At 37.9% G+C, this 18346-nt stretch overlaps 2 protein-coding genes and 1 long non-coding RNA gene across 3 annotated transcripts; 1 reads left to right on the top strand and 2 right to left on the bottom strand.

The window, feature by feature from the left end:
- The first annotated feature begins 506 nt into the window (after window positions 1-506).
- Window positions 507-10422, top strand: LOC113141627 (UNC93-like protein MFSD11). Its single transcript, XM_026326163.1, has 13 exons — window positions 507-1005; window positions 1651-1706; window positions 1833-1940; window positions 2036-2115; window positions 3058-3154; window positions 5447-5505; window positions 5680-5824; window positions 6832-6875; window positions 8053-8118; window positions 8195-8320; window positions 8402-8576; window positions 8673-8808; window positions 9761-10422. Exons 1-13 carry the CDS (start codon window positions 916-918, stop codon window positions 9911-9913), a joined length of 1335 nt encoding a protein of 444 aa, XP_026181948.1. The 5' UTR covers window positions 507-915; the 3' UTR covers window positions 9914-10422.
- Window positions 9182-12435, bottom strand: LOC113141637 (uncharacterized). Its single transcript, XR_003296766.2, has 3 exons — window positions 12236-12435; window positions 9800-9890; window positions 9182-9296 (listed from the first exon to the last, which is right to left on the bottom strand). It is a non-coding gene; the product is annotated as an uncharacterized LOC113141637 (long non-coding RNA).
- A 53-nt stretch (window positions 12436-12488) lies between these two features.
- kdm8 (lysine (K)-specific demethylase 8) lies at window positions 12489-17926 on the bottom strand. The gene is made up of 8 exons (XM_026326166.1): window positions 17772-17926; window positions 16360-16832; window positions 14867-15039; window positions 14234-14366; window positions 14069-14119; window positions 12939-13088; window positions 12767-12859; window positions 12489-12682 (listed from the first exon to the last, which is right to left on the bottom strand). The coding sequence occupies exons 2-8, from the start codon at window positions 16807-16809 to the stop codon at window positions 12518-12520; spliced, it is 1215 nt and encodes a 404-aa protein (XP_026181951.1). The 5' UTR covers window positions 16810-16832; window positions 17772-17926; the 3' UTR covers window positions 12489-12517.
- Window positions 17927-18346: the final 420 nt, after the last annotated feature.

Below are 18346 nucleotides of genomic sequence, written 5' to 3' on the forward strand. Positions count from 1 at the left end.
TTGTTTACTTACTTTGTTTTGTCTCATTAATAGTCCATATCTCAGTATTATTAAAAATCAACCAAAACCCTGCAGATGTTTGGTATTTAAAATGACTTCAATCAGCAAAATAGTACAGTGCATTTCTGTCAATCCACTAATCAATGAATCAACTAAATGCTTCGGTTTTACTTGCAGTCTAATGTTGACTACTTTAATTTATAAGACATTTATGAACACTTAATATGTTTTGAATGCAAAACATCTTCATTTGTAATAAAATACTTCATTAATCCCTCCATACCACACTTCATAAGTTAGAGCAAAAAGGAAAGAACTAAAACAAAGTTAAAAATGAAACAAAAATATAAAACACAACAATAAGAAATAAAATAATCTCACATCTAGCTGTCAGATGATTATAGTGGTCTAAGAAATAATTTAAAAAATGTAGTGGACAGTCTTAGGAAGCTTAACTTAGGAGTTAAAAGTCTCATTTCCCTCTTATGGGACAATAATCCTCCCGGCCACCTCTGGAAGGCAGCAAAACTAAATAAGTGTCGATCACCACAAATCGCACAAGAAGAAGACGGTGGAGCAGGGGAGGGTGACGACAGCCGTGACAAAAAAGTCCATGAGGAAAAGGGAAAACCGCAAAAAACTGCTTTTAATTGAAGTCACAAGTTGTCATGCGTACTTGGCATGACAGGGGGGGAAGTGGTCTCCTAACAGAGCTGCACTGTTGTTATCTCTGCACCACACATCTCCTCCTATCTCTACTCTTTGCGCAGGAAACTGGAACTAAAGCGCAGTAAAATCAACTTCACTTGCGCGACTTTGCAGAAATTGATTATCCGTATGGAAGCCGTTGTGGATCACATGAGCCGACATCGACAATAACATAAAATGTATTTCTAGGACGAGCAAGAAAACACTATGGCAGACAGGAGGACCCTCAACGTGGTGATTTTGGGTGTGGGATTTTTGTTCATTTTCACCGCCTTCACCACCTGTGGGAACATTGAAGTAAGTTAAGCAATGCTGAGATTTATACTCAACCAAAGCAGTTCTTCTTTTTTTATTCTACTTCCTGAAAGGCTTCTGGAGATCACTGCACCGAGACTTTTCATGGGTGCGATAGATTTTCTGATTCCACAGAAACTATCATACAGCCTTAACACATGTTATATGCTGTTATAATGAATCCTCTATAGCCCCAAACACTAACCATCAAACCCCTAACATTTAAACCTATAACCCCAAAACTAAAACTAACCTTTCACCCTCAGTCCTCTGATGCTGTGTCCTTACAAGGCTTGTTTTAAACTGTGTCCCCTCAACCACTGTAAAACAAGTGCACACACACATACACACGTTCAGTGTTGTACAGTTACGCTATTACATTTCTGTTTTATGTGTTTTTATTATTTACTCTGAAGATTCATCTTATAGTGACCCAAAGCATAAAACTGATTCTTTTGATCACTTGAACTTTTTGTAGACATGAGTTGTGGGAAATGGGCCCATGTCAGTCACATCTCGTGTTTCTAATTTTCTTCAATGGTCGGCAAAATGGTCAAACCAGAGGAATAAACTCGAGGACATAATTACGGCCCATTTTGCGTAGTCTAAGCCCGTGTGTTACAGTGTTTTGTTTTTTTTTTCTCTCAGCAAACTGTGGTGAAAAGCCTGGAGAATGATACTTTTACTGGAAGTGGGTACCACAGGTAGGTCAGCCAGGTTCCCATCCTCAGCTCAGGAAGGAGAAAAAGAAAAATCTTGTTCATTAAAAAAAAAAAAAAAAAAAGCATTTTAAAGTGAAACATAAAAAAAACTCTTTGCCTTCTTTACAGTCTAGGAATCATCTATGGGGTCTTTTCATTTGCAAATCTACTTGCACCAACAGTCGTTGCAGTAATTGGACCAAAAATGACCATGTTTCTGAGTGGCCTACTTTACAGGTAAACAATGTCCCAATAATTAGACCCTGGATGTTGACAAAGACGATGCAGCTGAAGCATGTTGCTCATTACTGATCCTCATGTTTTGTGTCTAGTGGTTACATTGCTGTGTTCATCATCCCCTTGACGTGGTCGTTTTACTTGACTTCTGTACTCACCGGTATAGGAGCCGCCAGTAAGTAGCTCTCCCATAAACAAGTGGGCCTATGTGAAGCTGTTTTTATATTTAGTTACAGTAGTTTTTGAGCTAATACTGTAAAGTTTTAAAATATCCGTTTGTATCAGCACATAGATTTAAGCCAGCGATTATTAACTCTCAGATCGCCTCTGACAGTGGTAATAAGATGAAGATTATATTATTATACAGCATCCAGGCAAATACAGAAAGTGTAGTCATTTAACTAAACCTTCCTTTACTTCTGGAGCCATTTTGTAATGCACCTGTTATGCAATAAATAGTTGTCAATTAATATTCTGCTGATTGACTAATTGATTCATTGACTGAATATTTGTTACAGTTTATTTATGTGCTAGATTTTATTCAGGAGAGGCAGGTTTCCTTTTTTCGGTTTGGCACATCATGTTCCACTTACAAAAAAAGTGCATATGAACATTTGAGCAGGATCCAGTGTATTAAAAATAGCTCCAGATACTGAGGCACAGAAAGACTTGAACTTGGTTCCTGTTTGGTTGTAGCAGCATATGCAAGCTCAGTTTCTGTGTTCAAATCCAAAGTGTTTAATCATGCATGCAGGGATTATCAGGACTGGGATGTGATGATACATACAAACACTACATACCAAATTAAAACCCTAAATGAGGTTAGAAGCTGTTTCTGTAAATAGTGCACAGCACCTTGAGCTTGTTCATAGATGTTAGTGTAAATACAGAGAAAACTGCATTTAGTGGAAATCAAATGAAGAGAAATGATTAGGAGCTGTTTTTAATGCAGCCTAAAATCATTGTAGTGTGATGAATTTTTATCATATCCCCAGGCTACTGTGCGGTTAGATGCATTATTTACCAACAAAAAGATAATTTTTCACTTCATGTGGGCAATTAACTGACTGGTTAAGTTTCCCCCCTCAAATGGCCCCTCTCCCTCGTGTTCCTACAGCGCTGTGGACAGCTCAGGGACAGTTTCTGGTGGAAAACTCGGAGGCGTCCACCATTAACAGGAACACGGGGATATTCTGGGCTCTCTTACAGTGCAGGTATTCAGCTACTCATACAGAAATGTTAGACTCCCGTCTTTCAGTCTGTTCTGTGATAATAGGTCCCATAGCCCCAATGCTGAACCACTAACTCTATGCAGAACTTTATTTGAAATTTCAAAGTCTCATTAAAACTACAGTGCATTTAAATACTTAAATTATACTGCATACAGTTCTTTGAAATGATATAACTATGGCTTTTTAGTGAATTAAATATTTATTTCAGAATCTAAAAATCTTCCTACTAATTTGCTCCCTAAACTAACCCATGGCTCTATTATCTGGATATTTTATTAATCCTTTGCTTCATTGAATTCAGCACAGGAAATACAATTCATCACTGTTTTTTTTCCCACTCAGACTATTACTGTGTGTATTATTTTAAAATATATTTTAAAAATCATGTTTCAAGTTCTCATGTTCTGTCAGTGAGTCATTAGTTTCTCAGCAAAAACACAGAAGGCTCTTAAAACAGACGGTTCTTGCAGGTGAGAGTTTTGGCCTTTTCATCTCTGGCATTTGGCCCCATGCTCTTGCACGCTAGCTTGGACAACTAATTTGTATTTGTTAAAATATGCAAATTGAATTAGTATAATAATTACATTGGCTGTCACCTGCGGCAAAGCTCACAACACAGCAATGCTAATCTGGCTCCGCAGTGGTGATCCCTGCCACAGCAAACTTATGAATCAGTCCTTCACAGCCTGTAGACACACACACAAAACACAGTAACTGTTATCTTTAATGAATAACCCCGTTATCCCTCACTGAAGCTGTGGGACAGACTAATTGCTCATCTACATTTTATTTTTTTGTTTAGGTGATATGTAATTAAAGGCATAAACAGAGCACAGCATTTTTACAGGACTGAACTGTTAACCATGAAAGGTAACAGCTTAAAATAAATGAATAAAATCATCCTCTGAGACAGAAATGCACATTATTGTGTTAGATCCAGCCCCCCCCCTCAAAAAAAAACAATCCACAGTCCTGCTTGTCCGGTGGCTCTGTCTATCAAACATGACTTCTCTACTAACATCTGAGATAGCTCTGTGTTCCCAGTGTTTTTTATTTTAATTACATTGATTGTCCTAATAGGAGCGCTTTAATTAAAGGTCAGACTTTTAAACTCTGAAAAGCCCCAATGGGGTTTGATGCACATGAAACTTTGGTGATATAATTAAATGCCAGGGTGCTTGACTAAAACTCACACCACTCCACTGATTATAAAACTTTTTAGGGATGATTTATCTTGTCCCTGATTGGTCCAAACACTGACTGCATCATTTGTGGAGAACAAAATGTACCTTTGTTCTGTAGTAGGGCTGGAGGATGCTGTTTTTACCACTTCATAATTACTGTCAGGTTTCTCATGCTGTAGTTCACAAGTGATAAATGAGAGGATGGCAGACTGTGCATCATCGCTGTTGTTTCCCTTGTGTCAGGAAGCCTCAGCTCAAAGTCACTGCATTTTTTATATTACCCCAAAATTGAGTATCCTAGTTCTTTCTTTATCATCCTCGCCTTAAGGTTAATTTAGTAGCTGCTCTATTTCACTAATCTCAAATGATCTTCAATCTTAAACCTGAAATAATTTCAGTAGCTTTTTCGGACACTTGGGGGCAAAGGGAACATGCCATGAAGTTAACCTTTTAAGCTAATGATGTGAATTTTTTTTAGAAAACATTTACACATTCAGCAGTTAAAGAGCGGCCTCATCACTCACCTGGACTGATGTTTCTGGATATCTGGCAAATGTAGTTTAAATAGTCACTCTCTTTTGGGTCTGTTTTTGGTCTCCACTCCCAAGGGAAATTTCTGTCTTTAGCTGTTAAACGCTCCACTTAGTTCACCAGCAGGTCTTTAACTGTGTCTGTCTGCTGTTTAGTGCCGACAGTGGTGCCCAGTGGGTTTCTGGGTGTTTCGCTGAAAACAGATGACTGAAAACAAGACTGAGAGCAATGAGAGCGAACCATATTGTCATTTTATATATTATTATTATTGTTATTATAAAATATATTGATTATAGCTGCTTTTAAGTGATTGTACTTTGAAAATATGTAATTCAATAGCACCTACAGTAACAAATTGGCTACTGCTTACGGTCACATATGACAGAAAGCTCCAGAACAGCTTCTAAGTGGACCTTTAATGGGACTGTAGTGACATTTTACATGTTGCGAAAGTGTCACCCAGTATCCATGAAAAACTACGTGAAATGTCTTTATATCTGTATTAATGTCAAGTCTGTAATCTACTCACTGGATTTTACCTATTTGTTCTTATTTACAGCATGTTGTTTGGCAATGTTTACATTTATTTTGACTGGAATGGAAGAACAGAAATACCAGGTAGGGTTAAACTTGGACTTCATAGACTATAACAGCAAATGGAGCATGATGATGAAAGTAAAATATCAAAAGGATTATGAGTAATTGGCTATTCCAAAGATGCTCCAGCTCAGTATTATAAATATATCTTGTGTATTTTAATTAAAGTGGTTTATTTTAAACTTCCTCTCTTAGACAGCAGCAGGAGAAACATCTTTTTGTCCCTGGTGGTCATATCCATACTCGGCACTCTCAGCTTCCTGGTGTTGAGAAAGAGCCATCAAGAAGAGGACATGCTCTCTGAAGAAGAAGGGCAGTCACTCCTCTCAACTCACATGACGTAAATGAATATCCTTTAGATAATTACACCATTTTCATTGTAGTCTCACAAAATCACTCACATAGAATGTATGAAAATGTCAGAATGACTTACTAAAAAATGGATAAGGGTAAGAGTTTTTGTCGTTTCACATATGCATACACGTCATGTTTGGAGGAAACATGACAGACCTGTTCTTTTCCCACTGCTGACTTACACACATCAAAAAGCCTTATAAAATGATTAGTTTCAAAAATAGTATAACCCACTTTGGATGTTGCAAGGGTTTTCATTACTGCTGCTGTTCTGCTGAAGCTTTAAAACCCACTCTTGTGCTTCGCAGCAATGACACTGACCATTTTTCTCCAGATCACTGCAATTTTGACAGAGGCGACTCTAATCGTAGCACTTCATACAAGTAGTGTGCAATCAGGCAGATTTGGGGCAGCTGGGGCGGAGACTTTCTCTGTGTGAGTGACGGCGGTTAAGGACCTTGACCTCTTCAGGCACGGCCCTCCACATTATCTCAGACGTTTTAAAATTTCTGCACAAAGTTTGACTCAAATCATATGACGCAAAAAGTATGACAACTGGAGCTGGCATCAAAGACCACTTCAAGTCATGGTGGAAAGTACATTACTAAAAGAAAACAAAGAAAGCAAAATACAGGCATATGTATCGTGGACACCTTAATACAAAGGAAATAAAATATCTCAGCCTGTTTCTGTGTGTAGCAGATTATGTATGTGTTCAGGGGTTCTACTAGATGCATGCATTTGATCCTTGTTTATTGCCTGAGTTTGTGTATAACAGCTGCATGGAAAGGAATCCTACAGGGAGCAATCAATTTCTTTGAGAGTGCTGTTTTGCACTCTGTTAGGGTAATTGGGAAAGTCTTGTGATCTCTATGCAGCTACAATTTTTTAGGTTTGCAAAAGACTTCACCTGATTTTCAGTTAAAGGAGGCTGTATCGTTGTAAGTTTATTTCATCGTGGAAGTCATAATGAATTCTTTTCCTCATGTTTAGGCACAGAACAAGTGGTGCCATCGAAGATGCCAAGTCAGAATTCAGTAAGTTTTCTCAGTGGTTTTGAACTACAAGTATCATCAGCTTGTGTGGGGTGTCCCAAATCTATACAGCACTCTGACTCCAAATTGGTTATTTTTAAAAAAGTGATACAATAAAGGATACTCCAGGCATACAATGCACATTAAACATAATCTGATTCTACAAGGGTTGTTTGTGCACGTTGTGCTCTTGGAAAACAATCCAGAAAAGTGTGAAATCTAAGTAAAAGGTTTTAACTGGGAGTTTTGGGACCATCCAAAGAAATAGTTTCACATCTGATTTTGAACGTATCCCATAATTTTCCTTTTAATATGCTGATTTCTGTATACAACTACAATTTCTTAGTATTCTGCACAGAGTCAATGTGTAGCATAGATTTTGGACCCAACATGGTTTGACCTAAATGGTAAAACATACTCCTAATGATAATACTAACGTGGTGATGCTAAGCAGGTATACTGTTTACCATGTTCCCTATCTTAGTTTAGTATGCTAGCATGCTAACATTATGTTAGTTAGCACAAAATAAGAGGTGATCTGCTGCGGCTGAGGGGAATGCCATTTGTTTTGGAAGGATTTCGGAGTAAATTAAATTTTGACCTGATGATGGCGCTAAAAGTATGTATCATTTGAGATACAGCTGACAAAAACTAGAAAGCAGTCACAGGCAGTTCAGCTTTTGTTCAAGCAAAAGCTGCTTTCATGTGGCTGCAGAAGTATTATGACACAGAAACAGCCTGTGTGAGACTTTATTTCAGATTATAGCTCTGTTTGTCAACTGGAAACACTGCTACACTCGCATCTGCCTTCGGTGCACCCTGAAGTTGTTTGGATGATCAGATTGCTCTTTGTCTTTGCGTGTATTTTGTGTGCATGTAGACTTGTGTACACCTGCCTTAAAGGTATTGGGTTTATCAAAGATGCATGCTGATTTATGTCAAGAAAGGGCATTCAGGCATATATAAACAAACCTAGTGGGACTTCTTCTTTTAAATGCTGAATTTCCCTAACCGCCTGAGAAAAAAAACCTCTTTTCCACCTGCATCTAAATGTGGCTTTTTGGTTTACTGAGACACATATTCTACCTTAATATCTGCATTTTTATCAGCGCTCACTCAGGAGGTAAAGGAGGTGTATGAGTCCTAGAAATATAATCTTTATTCAAATTCTCTTCTTTAGGAAACATAGCACAAGTTCTGAAGACTAAAACTATACTGCTCCTTAGTCCGTGCATGGCATACAGCGGTAAGTGCGATGTAGAATGTGTACTTTAGCCTCCAGTGATGGCTTGTAGCTACAGCACGCCATCCTTGTTCTCCAGGCCTCGAGCTGTCTTTCTACAGTGGAGTGTATGGAACGTGTATTGGAGCAACCGCGCAGTTTGGGGCCGCAGCCAAAGGCTTGATCGGGATCTCTGGGATTGTGGTGGGCATTGGAGAAATAGTGGGTAAGTTTTCATGTCTCTATTGGAACTTGTCAGGTTGATTCACATCATTGAGTTGAAGGACAGGATGTTCTTTCCCTTCAGGTGGAGGCTTGTTTGGATTGTTGTGTAAGAACAATCGCTTCAGACGGACCTCGGTGGTGCTCCTGGGAATGGTCGTCCATTTTGTTGCTTTCTATTTGATCTTCCTCAACATCCCAGATGATGCTCCTGTGGTCTTTAAAACCACCACTCAGAAAAACGCATACCTAACTCCAAGGTAATCAATTTCTCTGATATTTTAACAGTAATAGACATCTGGAAGGCCAGCTGTGGCTCTGTTTCATTTTAATAAGCACAATATTTTCTTCCTCAGTGTGTCTGTTGCCCTGCTGTGCAGCTTCTTGCTTGGACTTGGGGACAGTTGTTTCAACACTCAACTCTACAGCATATTAGGTTGTATTTATGCTGAACAAAGCACGCCTGCTTTTGCCATCTTCAAATTCATCCAGGTAATCCTGAGTTGCCAATTCACAGACATTGTTAGCAGAGCCAAGCAAAGCTGTGTTAAAATGTTTTCCTGTCAAGTGTGAAATAAATTCACCTGAAGTCCCATTAAAAAGGAAAAGAACAAGACCCACATGCGCCTCCTAATCTTTCCTCTTTTTGTCTCTGCAAATTGGTCTCTAACCAGAAACAGACCCCTGAAATTCTAGTATTTTCTTTGCATGTTTTATAAATATTAAAAACTTGAGCTTAACTATAATTTTGATGTGATATATTGAAAAAAACATGGGACTAATAATCAGAATATATGTCATTTGCTGATCTTTTCATCCCACATAATTAATTACAGAAAACATTTAAAGGTGTGATGTGTAACGTGAAAGATTTAGCAACATCTAGTGGTGAGATTGCAGAATGCATGTTTGTGAGCACTCATCACAGCCCATTCCCTCCATTTCCAGGTCCCAGGGTGGGAGGGTATTCTGTCCATCACCTTTAAAACAAAACATGATTCCGTGTCTAGAGCCAGTATTTGGTCTGTAGAAACATTGTAGCACAACATGGCTGCCTCCGGTGAAAAGACCCGCTCCCTATTCAGATTCAAAAGGCTTGTTCTGTCTTTGTCAGGTGTTCTGCCTCTAGCAGACCTGATCAGCTCTAACTAGTGTTAAGCTAATGTCAATGTAAATTGGTTGAAAACTTCTTCCCTAACGGGTTTTTCAATGCAGCTGATTTATTTTAAGACTTTACAGGGTGTTAAACCTGTACACATCTGCTCTATACATGACTTAATGCTTAAAAAAGGATATAATTTATTATCCCTGGTATTTCTGTAGTCTTGAATATAAAATGGAATTAAAATGTCATGTGGACTGAGGGTTAGCTGCTGCGGGGTACCATAGTTGTTGGTGTAACTATCTGTTTAACAATAAACTAAAATCTGTTATCTGTTGACAGTCTGTTCTTGCAGCAGTGGCGTTCTTCTACAGTGGTTACCTTCTGCTGATGTGGCAGCTGCTGCTGATGGTCATCCTGGGCTTCACTGGAGCACTCTGCTTCTTTATGGTAGAGAGGATGCAGAACATCTCTGTAGATTTGCAGGAATATTAAAAAGAAGATATTCTGTTATCAACATTTATTATTTTGTGGGACAGAAACATGCACCCTGTGACCTTTATTTCATTAGGGTTTACTTTAAATCTGCTTTTAGATGCACTAAAAGTCATTTGGATAACACACTTGATGCCACAAATGAAACCTAGTTGCCTTAAGAAACTTTTTAAACAGTATTACATGGTTATCGATGAGCCTGGATTCATTTTCTGTTATCACCCAACACTACACATCAATCATTAACATTATTCTACTGCACATTTGACCTTATCTTGTACCTGATCTGTATTGCATCCATCTCAGGTTTGTTATTAAAGAGTGTTTGTTGAACTTTACTCTACAAAGGTGTTTATAGTTGTTAGAATGTTGGATGAAAATAATATCATATATCAGAAAAAAAACTTAATGCTTGACAATCATTGCTTTTAATTTTTGTATACTTTTTGCATGTTAATGTCAGTGTTTTCCCCAGTTTTGTTATTTGATGAATAAAGTTTGATACATTTTGTTTTTTTCAGTCATTTAATCAAAACTAGCAAGCAAAATGAGAGCCAAGTGGTTTTATGTTTAACAGTGAAAATCACAGACATAAAACATTTAGATCAATGAAGAAATTTTATTGCAGTATAATGTTGATTTATTATCTTGCTTGTAAACAGTTTTGACCCACACCTGAATTTTACAATCCCTGACTGGCTTCAGTTATAGTCTTGCTTAAATTCTCCACTTGACATCCTAACATGTTTTGGCCTAAATACTTTGAAAGCAGAGCATTACTGAAGCAGGTTTTCTGGAAACTTACAGAAGAAAACCAGGAACACGTCATTTTTACCTTCACCTGTGATTTAGATTTGAGAGGGTTCTGTTTTTCTTCCCACCACCAACATGCCAGTACGAACAAATTTTATTATATCACAAAACAATAGCACTAATGGATTTAATCTTAATTTGTCTGATTTATTTGAAAATCCATGAGGCCATTAATCAAAAGAGCACCAGGAGTAGAGGGTCTAGGTGGAAGAGAAAGGGTTATAGGCCCACAAGTCCCACATTACTTCACTGGTAATTGAGTATTGATTACATTAATGAGAGTAAGCAGTTTTCTGTGATCTTAAGTCAATTGTGCCACTTGCCTGACAACACCAGAGCACTGATGGGCAAAGTGAAGTACACAGCATTTACTCACAAAGTTCTTTGGGGTTTATATTATTGTTTGACAAAGATAACCTTGAAAGGAAAGTAACTAATTTGGATAAGTCTTTTAACTGGACACTGGCACATCTAGTGCATCAGCTATTTGTTCATCTATTTAGTTTAGCTATTGAAATTTGTTTTTTATAGTATCATTTTGTCATAGCTGCAGAATTTCTGAAAGCTGTCAAGCAAGTCTGACAATATTCCTTTATTATGCATTTATCAGTAAATAGCACACTTCAAAATGATGAATCCAGTTTCAGTCACAAATGAGCCATTTCTGACAACATTTGACAATCTGAACAATTTCTGCTTTACAAAAGCAAAGTAACTATAAAAACAGTAAAATCTGGAAAAGAAGGTCTGAAGTTTAGGACTGATAGTCGAATTGTAGTACATGTCTTTACATGTACTATATTGGCAGCAAATACCTTGAATTTGTGTTTCAACTGACTGTTCTGTTGTTTTATTAAAATATTCTCACACAACTCTTCAGTCCCTCCTCTGAAATATTCTGCTGTATACGGCATTGATTTCCCAAATCGCTACTTTAGCTGACTGTGAATTTGGTTGAGAAGCAGATCAGATATGTACGTCAGTGCTCATCTACTTAATTTTGTCACATCTTCACATACTGCATGGATCTAATTAGCGGGTTTGATTGAAATGGACCTACGGGATACACGACTGGTGCTTGTCAGAGGTCTGAAATCTGAAATGAAGCGCCTCCGCCTTTGTAGTCTGGTGTTGTGTTTTTGGTGCTAGACAAGAGTTGTACTGTCAGGGTACTTAACCAACAAGACTGTTTTAATTTCAAAGTCTGTCTGTGCCCAGGGGATTAATCCTTTTAATTGATTAATTTTCATCTGTGACCTGCTTGATTTCCTCAGACTATCAGTTTAACCAGAGAACTGTTCTTATTACCACATTTCTGTACCTGTAACTCACTCAGTTATTAAATTTGAAAACTCATTTCCATGAATTATGGAAATCAACCATCTGAGGATATTTGTAGGAAAAAGGCTGAAAATAATTAAATAAGCCAATTTGAAAAGAGAAACACATCGTACCAAATTAGATGAATAGCAACCCTCTAAATTACATGCAAGATGAAACGAGTCTTACCTGCTCATTTGTTTTTCTTTTCCTGTTGGTAGCTTCCCACACAATAGATGTTGTCAGAATCATCAGCAGCACAATTAAACTAATCATTCAGCAGTGTGTGTTCATTGTTCATGGATCAAAGGTTTGTGTGATCAGTGGTTGTCCAAACATTTCTGAGAATTAGTCTTGCATTAGTTATGAACTCCTGATTGATCCCCCCCCCCCCCCCCCCCCCCCCCCCCCCAAATAGCATCACAAAACCAAACGAAACAACAAAAATTATAGTTTTTTGTGGATATACATTCATGACCACCAGAAGCTGACAGAGAAGCTTAGTTCCAAGGATCGCACATAATGCCAATGTTGGACAGGAATGAACAGCACATCTCCAGGTTGTAACACACATTCGAGATATGGTGCTTTAGCAAACTCTGGGAACTTCTCTGTGTCTGGATTCTCCACGTCCACCTACATGAAAGGAGTCACACAAATTAGAAATGGTGCCTAATATTAAGTTCAACATGCACCGTCTTTCTGGACAGTCAATCCCACCTGACTGGTATTGTGAAGGAGCTGTGATTGATGAGGGTACAGTTTGTCTGTGTCCTCTGGGGAATACAGGCGAATGTATTTTCTTCCCACAACCTGAAGAAATGATATATGTTAAATGAACTGCGATCAAGTAAAGCCAACTGGATTCATAAAGCAGCGCTGTCCTCGTCACCTGAGCCAGGAAGTTCTGTTGAGGGTCTTGGTGAAGAGGAGACACTGTACTTCCAGGTCCAAACCATGCATTTACAGTTATATCGTCTTCATCGCCTTCACCAAGACAGCAATAATCAGGGAGGCGGATGTCCTCCTTCAGCTCTGGTATCTAAGAAGTAAAATTACATGAAGGGGATATTTAAGACTAATGTGCCATGTGTACATAATACTAATGGGCGCCTAATGCAACCTGTCAGAACGTCCACATCTTTGGCATCTCAACAACTATTGGATGTATTACAATGACACTGGTGAGTTTTTTCTTTAGTGCCTTTATCAGGACACAGTAAAAAAAAAAAAGTAAAAGTCTCTTCCAACACTGATTCAGATTGTTCAATTTAGGGAACCTCTATAATTCGATAACCAATCGAATCCCATCACTCTCTGTTTCCCAAACTCAAAATTTGTGTATCTTGCTTTGGGGAACTGACTACAATCATTTTTAAGTGTAACATAAAAGTAAAGGTAACACAAGGCCAAAGATGACTGCTGCACTGAAATAATAATGAAGGGTTAAGTGATTGTCCAGACTCCAGACTCAACATTTAGCTTTCAAATTATTCAATCATTTTTCAGTGCCATTAGCCATGCAATTCAAAATCCCTCCAGAGTTATTCTTTTTGTAAGACAATATGAAATAATTATTCCCAAGAAATAAAATATGATTGTAATTTAGCCATGTTAATTATCTGGAGTAAAATCTAAGCAGATTTCTCTTTTTATGACACTAAAATCAGCTCTGAGATACACATAAAAAAGAGAGCAGATTTTCCTAAAATATGAGGATGTAGCGTCAAAAATCTGGATGTTTAATGACTCCTCATTCTGACCCATCAAACAGCCCCAAATTCCCAACTTTTAGCTTGACGAGGTGCCCTTTTTGCAAAGTTCAATCCAGAGAAGGTATCGACGTCTACTGGACCTGAAAAATCAATCGTTCTCAAAGCGGTGCGTTGTGGGTATGACAGCTAGAAACAAAGATGGTTGTCATAATGCTGAAAATATCATCTGAATAATCCATGAGAATTAAGAGATTATCATTTAGAAATGGTGCATAATAATTTTGTCATTTTGAAAGTAAAACCATACCTGATCAAAAAGCTGATGTTGAGCCAGATAACCCAAACCTTCCACTGCATCCTGGGTAATTTTGACCCACAGAGAAAAAGAAAATACTCTGTTAGAAATGGAGGCAGGGGTGTGTCTTTCTTTAACATCAACGCAACATCAAGACCTAATGAAGATGGTACGTACTTTCTTCAAAATATATCGATCAATGAATTCATTGACTGTAAGGAGTGTTTGTGACCATTCCTCATCTGTGTAGCGGGATCCCACCTCAACAGGGACCGTGCGAAAACCAGCAACACACCTCAAGTATTCTATGCTTTGCAGGAGGGAGAAAATGAATGAATTAATCATTACTACAAGCTCAACGCATAATTCATTAAAAAAAACAGTTCATTCCTTGATTCCAGCATTCCTAAAAACTTGTCATTTGTACAATTGTGGATTTCCTACTCCAGGAAAGGATATTCTTAAATGGAGACGCAGCTTTATCAGACTACAATGTTCAACAGAAGAGTCAGGAGTCAGGGATGTAGTAATGAGTAAACTAACCTATAACTAATATATCTCAGTGCCTGTTACTAAACCTATGAACTGTATGTTACATGCCAGCCACTGTCCAAGCTCCTGCTGGTTTTCTGTCCTCTCAATTGGATAATAACAGTAAATATTGATGAGAAATAGGTTCATAATAAGAAAAACAACTGACACATTAACGCCATTTGGACCAAAATATCTAAATCAATACTGATGTATGACACCAAACCATATCATGCAAAAAGGAATCTGAAATTAAGAAAACCAGCTGAAAAGTCAAACCTCCAGGGATGATCGTTGAGGGCGGGCCAGTGGTCGATGATCCCCTCCAGGATCACTGGTTTGAGGGTGAGCAGGTAGTTTGTGTTGAAGCTCTCCAATGATGGACACTTTATCCTGGGAATTGCCAGGTTTTCTTTTATCACAGGAACATCTGGGCTCTCGAGTCTTATTTTCTGTTAATGAAGCCAAAACAACAGTGATTTGTGGATTCTTTGATTCCATTTTAAAATGTGGAGCTTTTAGAGGAAAATAACAATAAAAATTTTACATTTTTTATTTTGATAACCGTTTGAGAAATTCTGCAGGGCAAAATGGCCCAAAACCTCAAGTTCCAGCTTCCTAATGGTAACTGTGCTGATTTTTTCAACTTGTGTTGATGGTAAATTTAATATTGTTCTGGGCTGTCAGTGGAGCAACACAAGCAATTTGAAGACGCCACCATGGGCTTTAGGAAACTGTGAATAGATATTTTTCACTACTTTCTGACTTTTACTGCAACTGATCAAGCAATGACCTGATTAATCAAAAAACACATTGCAGATTAAAAGATATTGAAATAGTTGGAGCATTACTCTCTATCCATCCAGCAGTTTTCTGTACCACTTATCCTGGAACATCCAGGGCTGCAGCCAATGCCAGCTGACATTGGGCAAGTGACAGGGCACACCCTGGATAGATCACCAGGGCTGATGCATAGAAACAGACAAACACTCACATTCATACCTACAGGAAATTTAGAGTCACCAATTAACCTAATCCCAAGCTACATGTCTGTGGGCTATGAAAGGAAGCCAGAATACCCAGAGAAAACCCACACAGACATGGAGAGAACATGCAGACTCCACACAGAAAGACCTGGAGTCTTTTTGCTGTAAGGCAACAGAGCTAACCCTGGCACCACCATGCAGCACTACTCTGTGCTGTGCAATTAGACATGGATAATTCAAATATATGAATATGTTTCAGGCTTTTTTTTTTTTTTTTTTAAAAAAAGCTTGGGGTATTTCATAAAGGCATCCCTTAGAATGACATCATTCTAACCCTAATCTAAACTCTCCATCTCAGTTTTAAGGCATCTAAAAAAAGTGATGTGACATTTGAGTGTTTGTTGTACTTCATCTTTAGTGACGTGATAGCGTGCAACAAGATGAAGGGCAAAAAGGGAAATACTTTTCAAACTTCTGAAAGGCTCATTTTGAAATGTCCTCATCTGTCCATGTTGCAACCTCAATAGATTTAATAAAAAAAGAAATTTGTGTGTGCAACAGCAGAAGCTGCTCCTTAAACCTGGGGGGGGGACAACCTTCATATATTCTGTAACAATTATAATAAATAAAAATATGGTTTACTAATTATCATTGTCTTTAATAATCATAATAATTAATAATATTAATAATTCAAACCTATTTGAAATCCTTCTATTCTATTACTGAGGCCACTAGTAATCTGACTCACATACAATAACATTTGTTTACAATCAAAAGACCACTGACCTTGACTTCAGCACAATTGGTTTCATCCTCTTCAGCAGATTTCCTGACTTCACCCTGCAGAATCTGAACAATAATCTGAAGTATATTATCCATAATGGCTGCGCCCATGAGTAAACCCATGTCACAAGTCCTTATAGCCTGCAGGATTTCATCTGCAGATGGATCTTCATGACACAGTGCAGCCACTTTGAACAGGCAGCCATAGGAATAAACACGCCTCCACTCTTTGTCCACATGGCGCCATGTCCCTGTGTTGAGTTTCTCCCATGAAATATCCAAAATGATCTGAGCATCGAGCAGACGGCTGGTACTTGTGTGGCTGTACAGCTGCTGCCTGCACCGTTTGAGCACGTCCACCACACTCGACTCCACTTTGTCACTGAACTGCAGTGGAAACTGTTCTTCATTAAGCGGCAGAACAACAGAGACTTTTGACCACAGTCTAGCCATATATGAGAAGATCCTTATTTATGCTGTGGGACAAACAACAAAGGTGAGTCAGAACAGCAAAATCTCTGATAATAAAGCACTTTTCATTTTAAACTAATTTAAGCTTTTAAATGTGTAGTTTATGGACTGATGTTAAAATTCATGATTTTCAGAATGAATGGTTGTAATTTAATCAGTTATTCTGTAATCAGCTGGTAATATCACAGACACACACAGGCCGCTTGCTTACTGACAGTCTCTTTGCTGCAGAGAAACCAATGTAAACACTTAATTTCCAAACTGGCAACTACAAAAGGCAGGTGGAACTACCAACTCCATGTGCCACCATGTGACTGCTTCCATGTTTGGATGCTCTGTGTAGCTGGAGATGATGCCCAAGTACAAAGCACCTGATTTATTTGAGCACAGAAACACAGAACAGAGCCAAGCTGGAGCTAGATGAATGAAAGTATCCTGCACTTCTGAGGTAATCACAAGCTATAACCCCAAAGTGACTTTTCTACAAAGCCAGCTGAAACATTTAACCTTTCACTTTAGAAAACTAACAAAATAATCAACAATTTACAATATTTGGGATGTTTGGGGGATCCAATTTAATACAGCAGTGAGAGGAAGATAGTAATAATTTTCATGAAAAACAATAAATTAAAATAAATTAATTAAATTAAAAATCCACTCCGATTATATTTTTCACATAATCTCACAAAAACCATAAAGAATTGAATCTTTTGTGAATTTTGTGTAAACTCACAAAACTTGATCCCGAGAAACAACAAATTTTTAAAATACACAAAAATAAAAATAACCTCAGTTGTAAAACATCAAATATTATGAAGACTATTCGAAATAAAACATAACACATATAGATACAAAATGTGATTAACTATATTATACGGTCAAACATGGTAAGCAGTTTAAGGAACAAGTGTAACAATATACGTAGATTTTTTTCCAATATTTACCTAAAATCGACTCCAGGAAACCAAAACACTGTCAGCCCGATCTGGATTAAACACGTTGTTTACTTTTTTTGCTTCTGTTACACCTACTCCGATCAATGTTATCGCTGAAGTCCGACTGTAAGTGCTAACAAAGCTGCAACAACTGCAGCCATATCTCTGCTTCCGGTGGGGCAACAAAAACACACCGGAAAGGAAGTCGGACATGTGACATTGGTTCCGCGTTAGGTTCAAGGTAACTGAAACAAAATAAAGGCCCTTTTATCACGTTTTTTTAAATATGTGTGGCCGATTATATTAAAATATAAACAAAATAAATGATCTTAATGTTTTAAAATTAATCTATTTTAATACTATAATCTTACATTTGCCTTCACTCTCTGGTCCATTAGAGGGTAGTAACAAATATACATACTCTAACCACAATTCAGGTTGTTCTGTAAAGCTAGGTAGGCTTTGAAATGAATGACATCTTGTTAAGTGATTGGGCAGTATAGGATACCTATACCCCAACACAGACACTCACAGACACAGACACAGACACACACACCCACACACACTGTCCATCATCCACTGAC

This window comes from Mastacembelus armatus, chromosome 8, assembly GCF_900324485.2.
Source record: "Mastacembelus armatus chromosome 8, fMasArm1.2, whole genome shotgun sequence".
In the NCBI taxonomy this organism is placed as follows: Eukaryota; Metazoa; Chordata; class Actinopteri; order Synbranchiformes; family Mastacembelidae; genus Mastacembelus; species Mastacembelus armatus.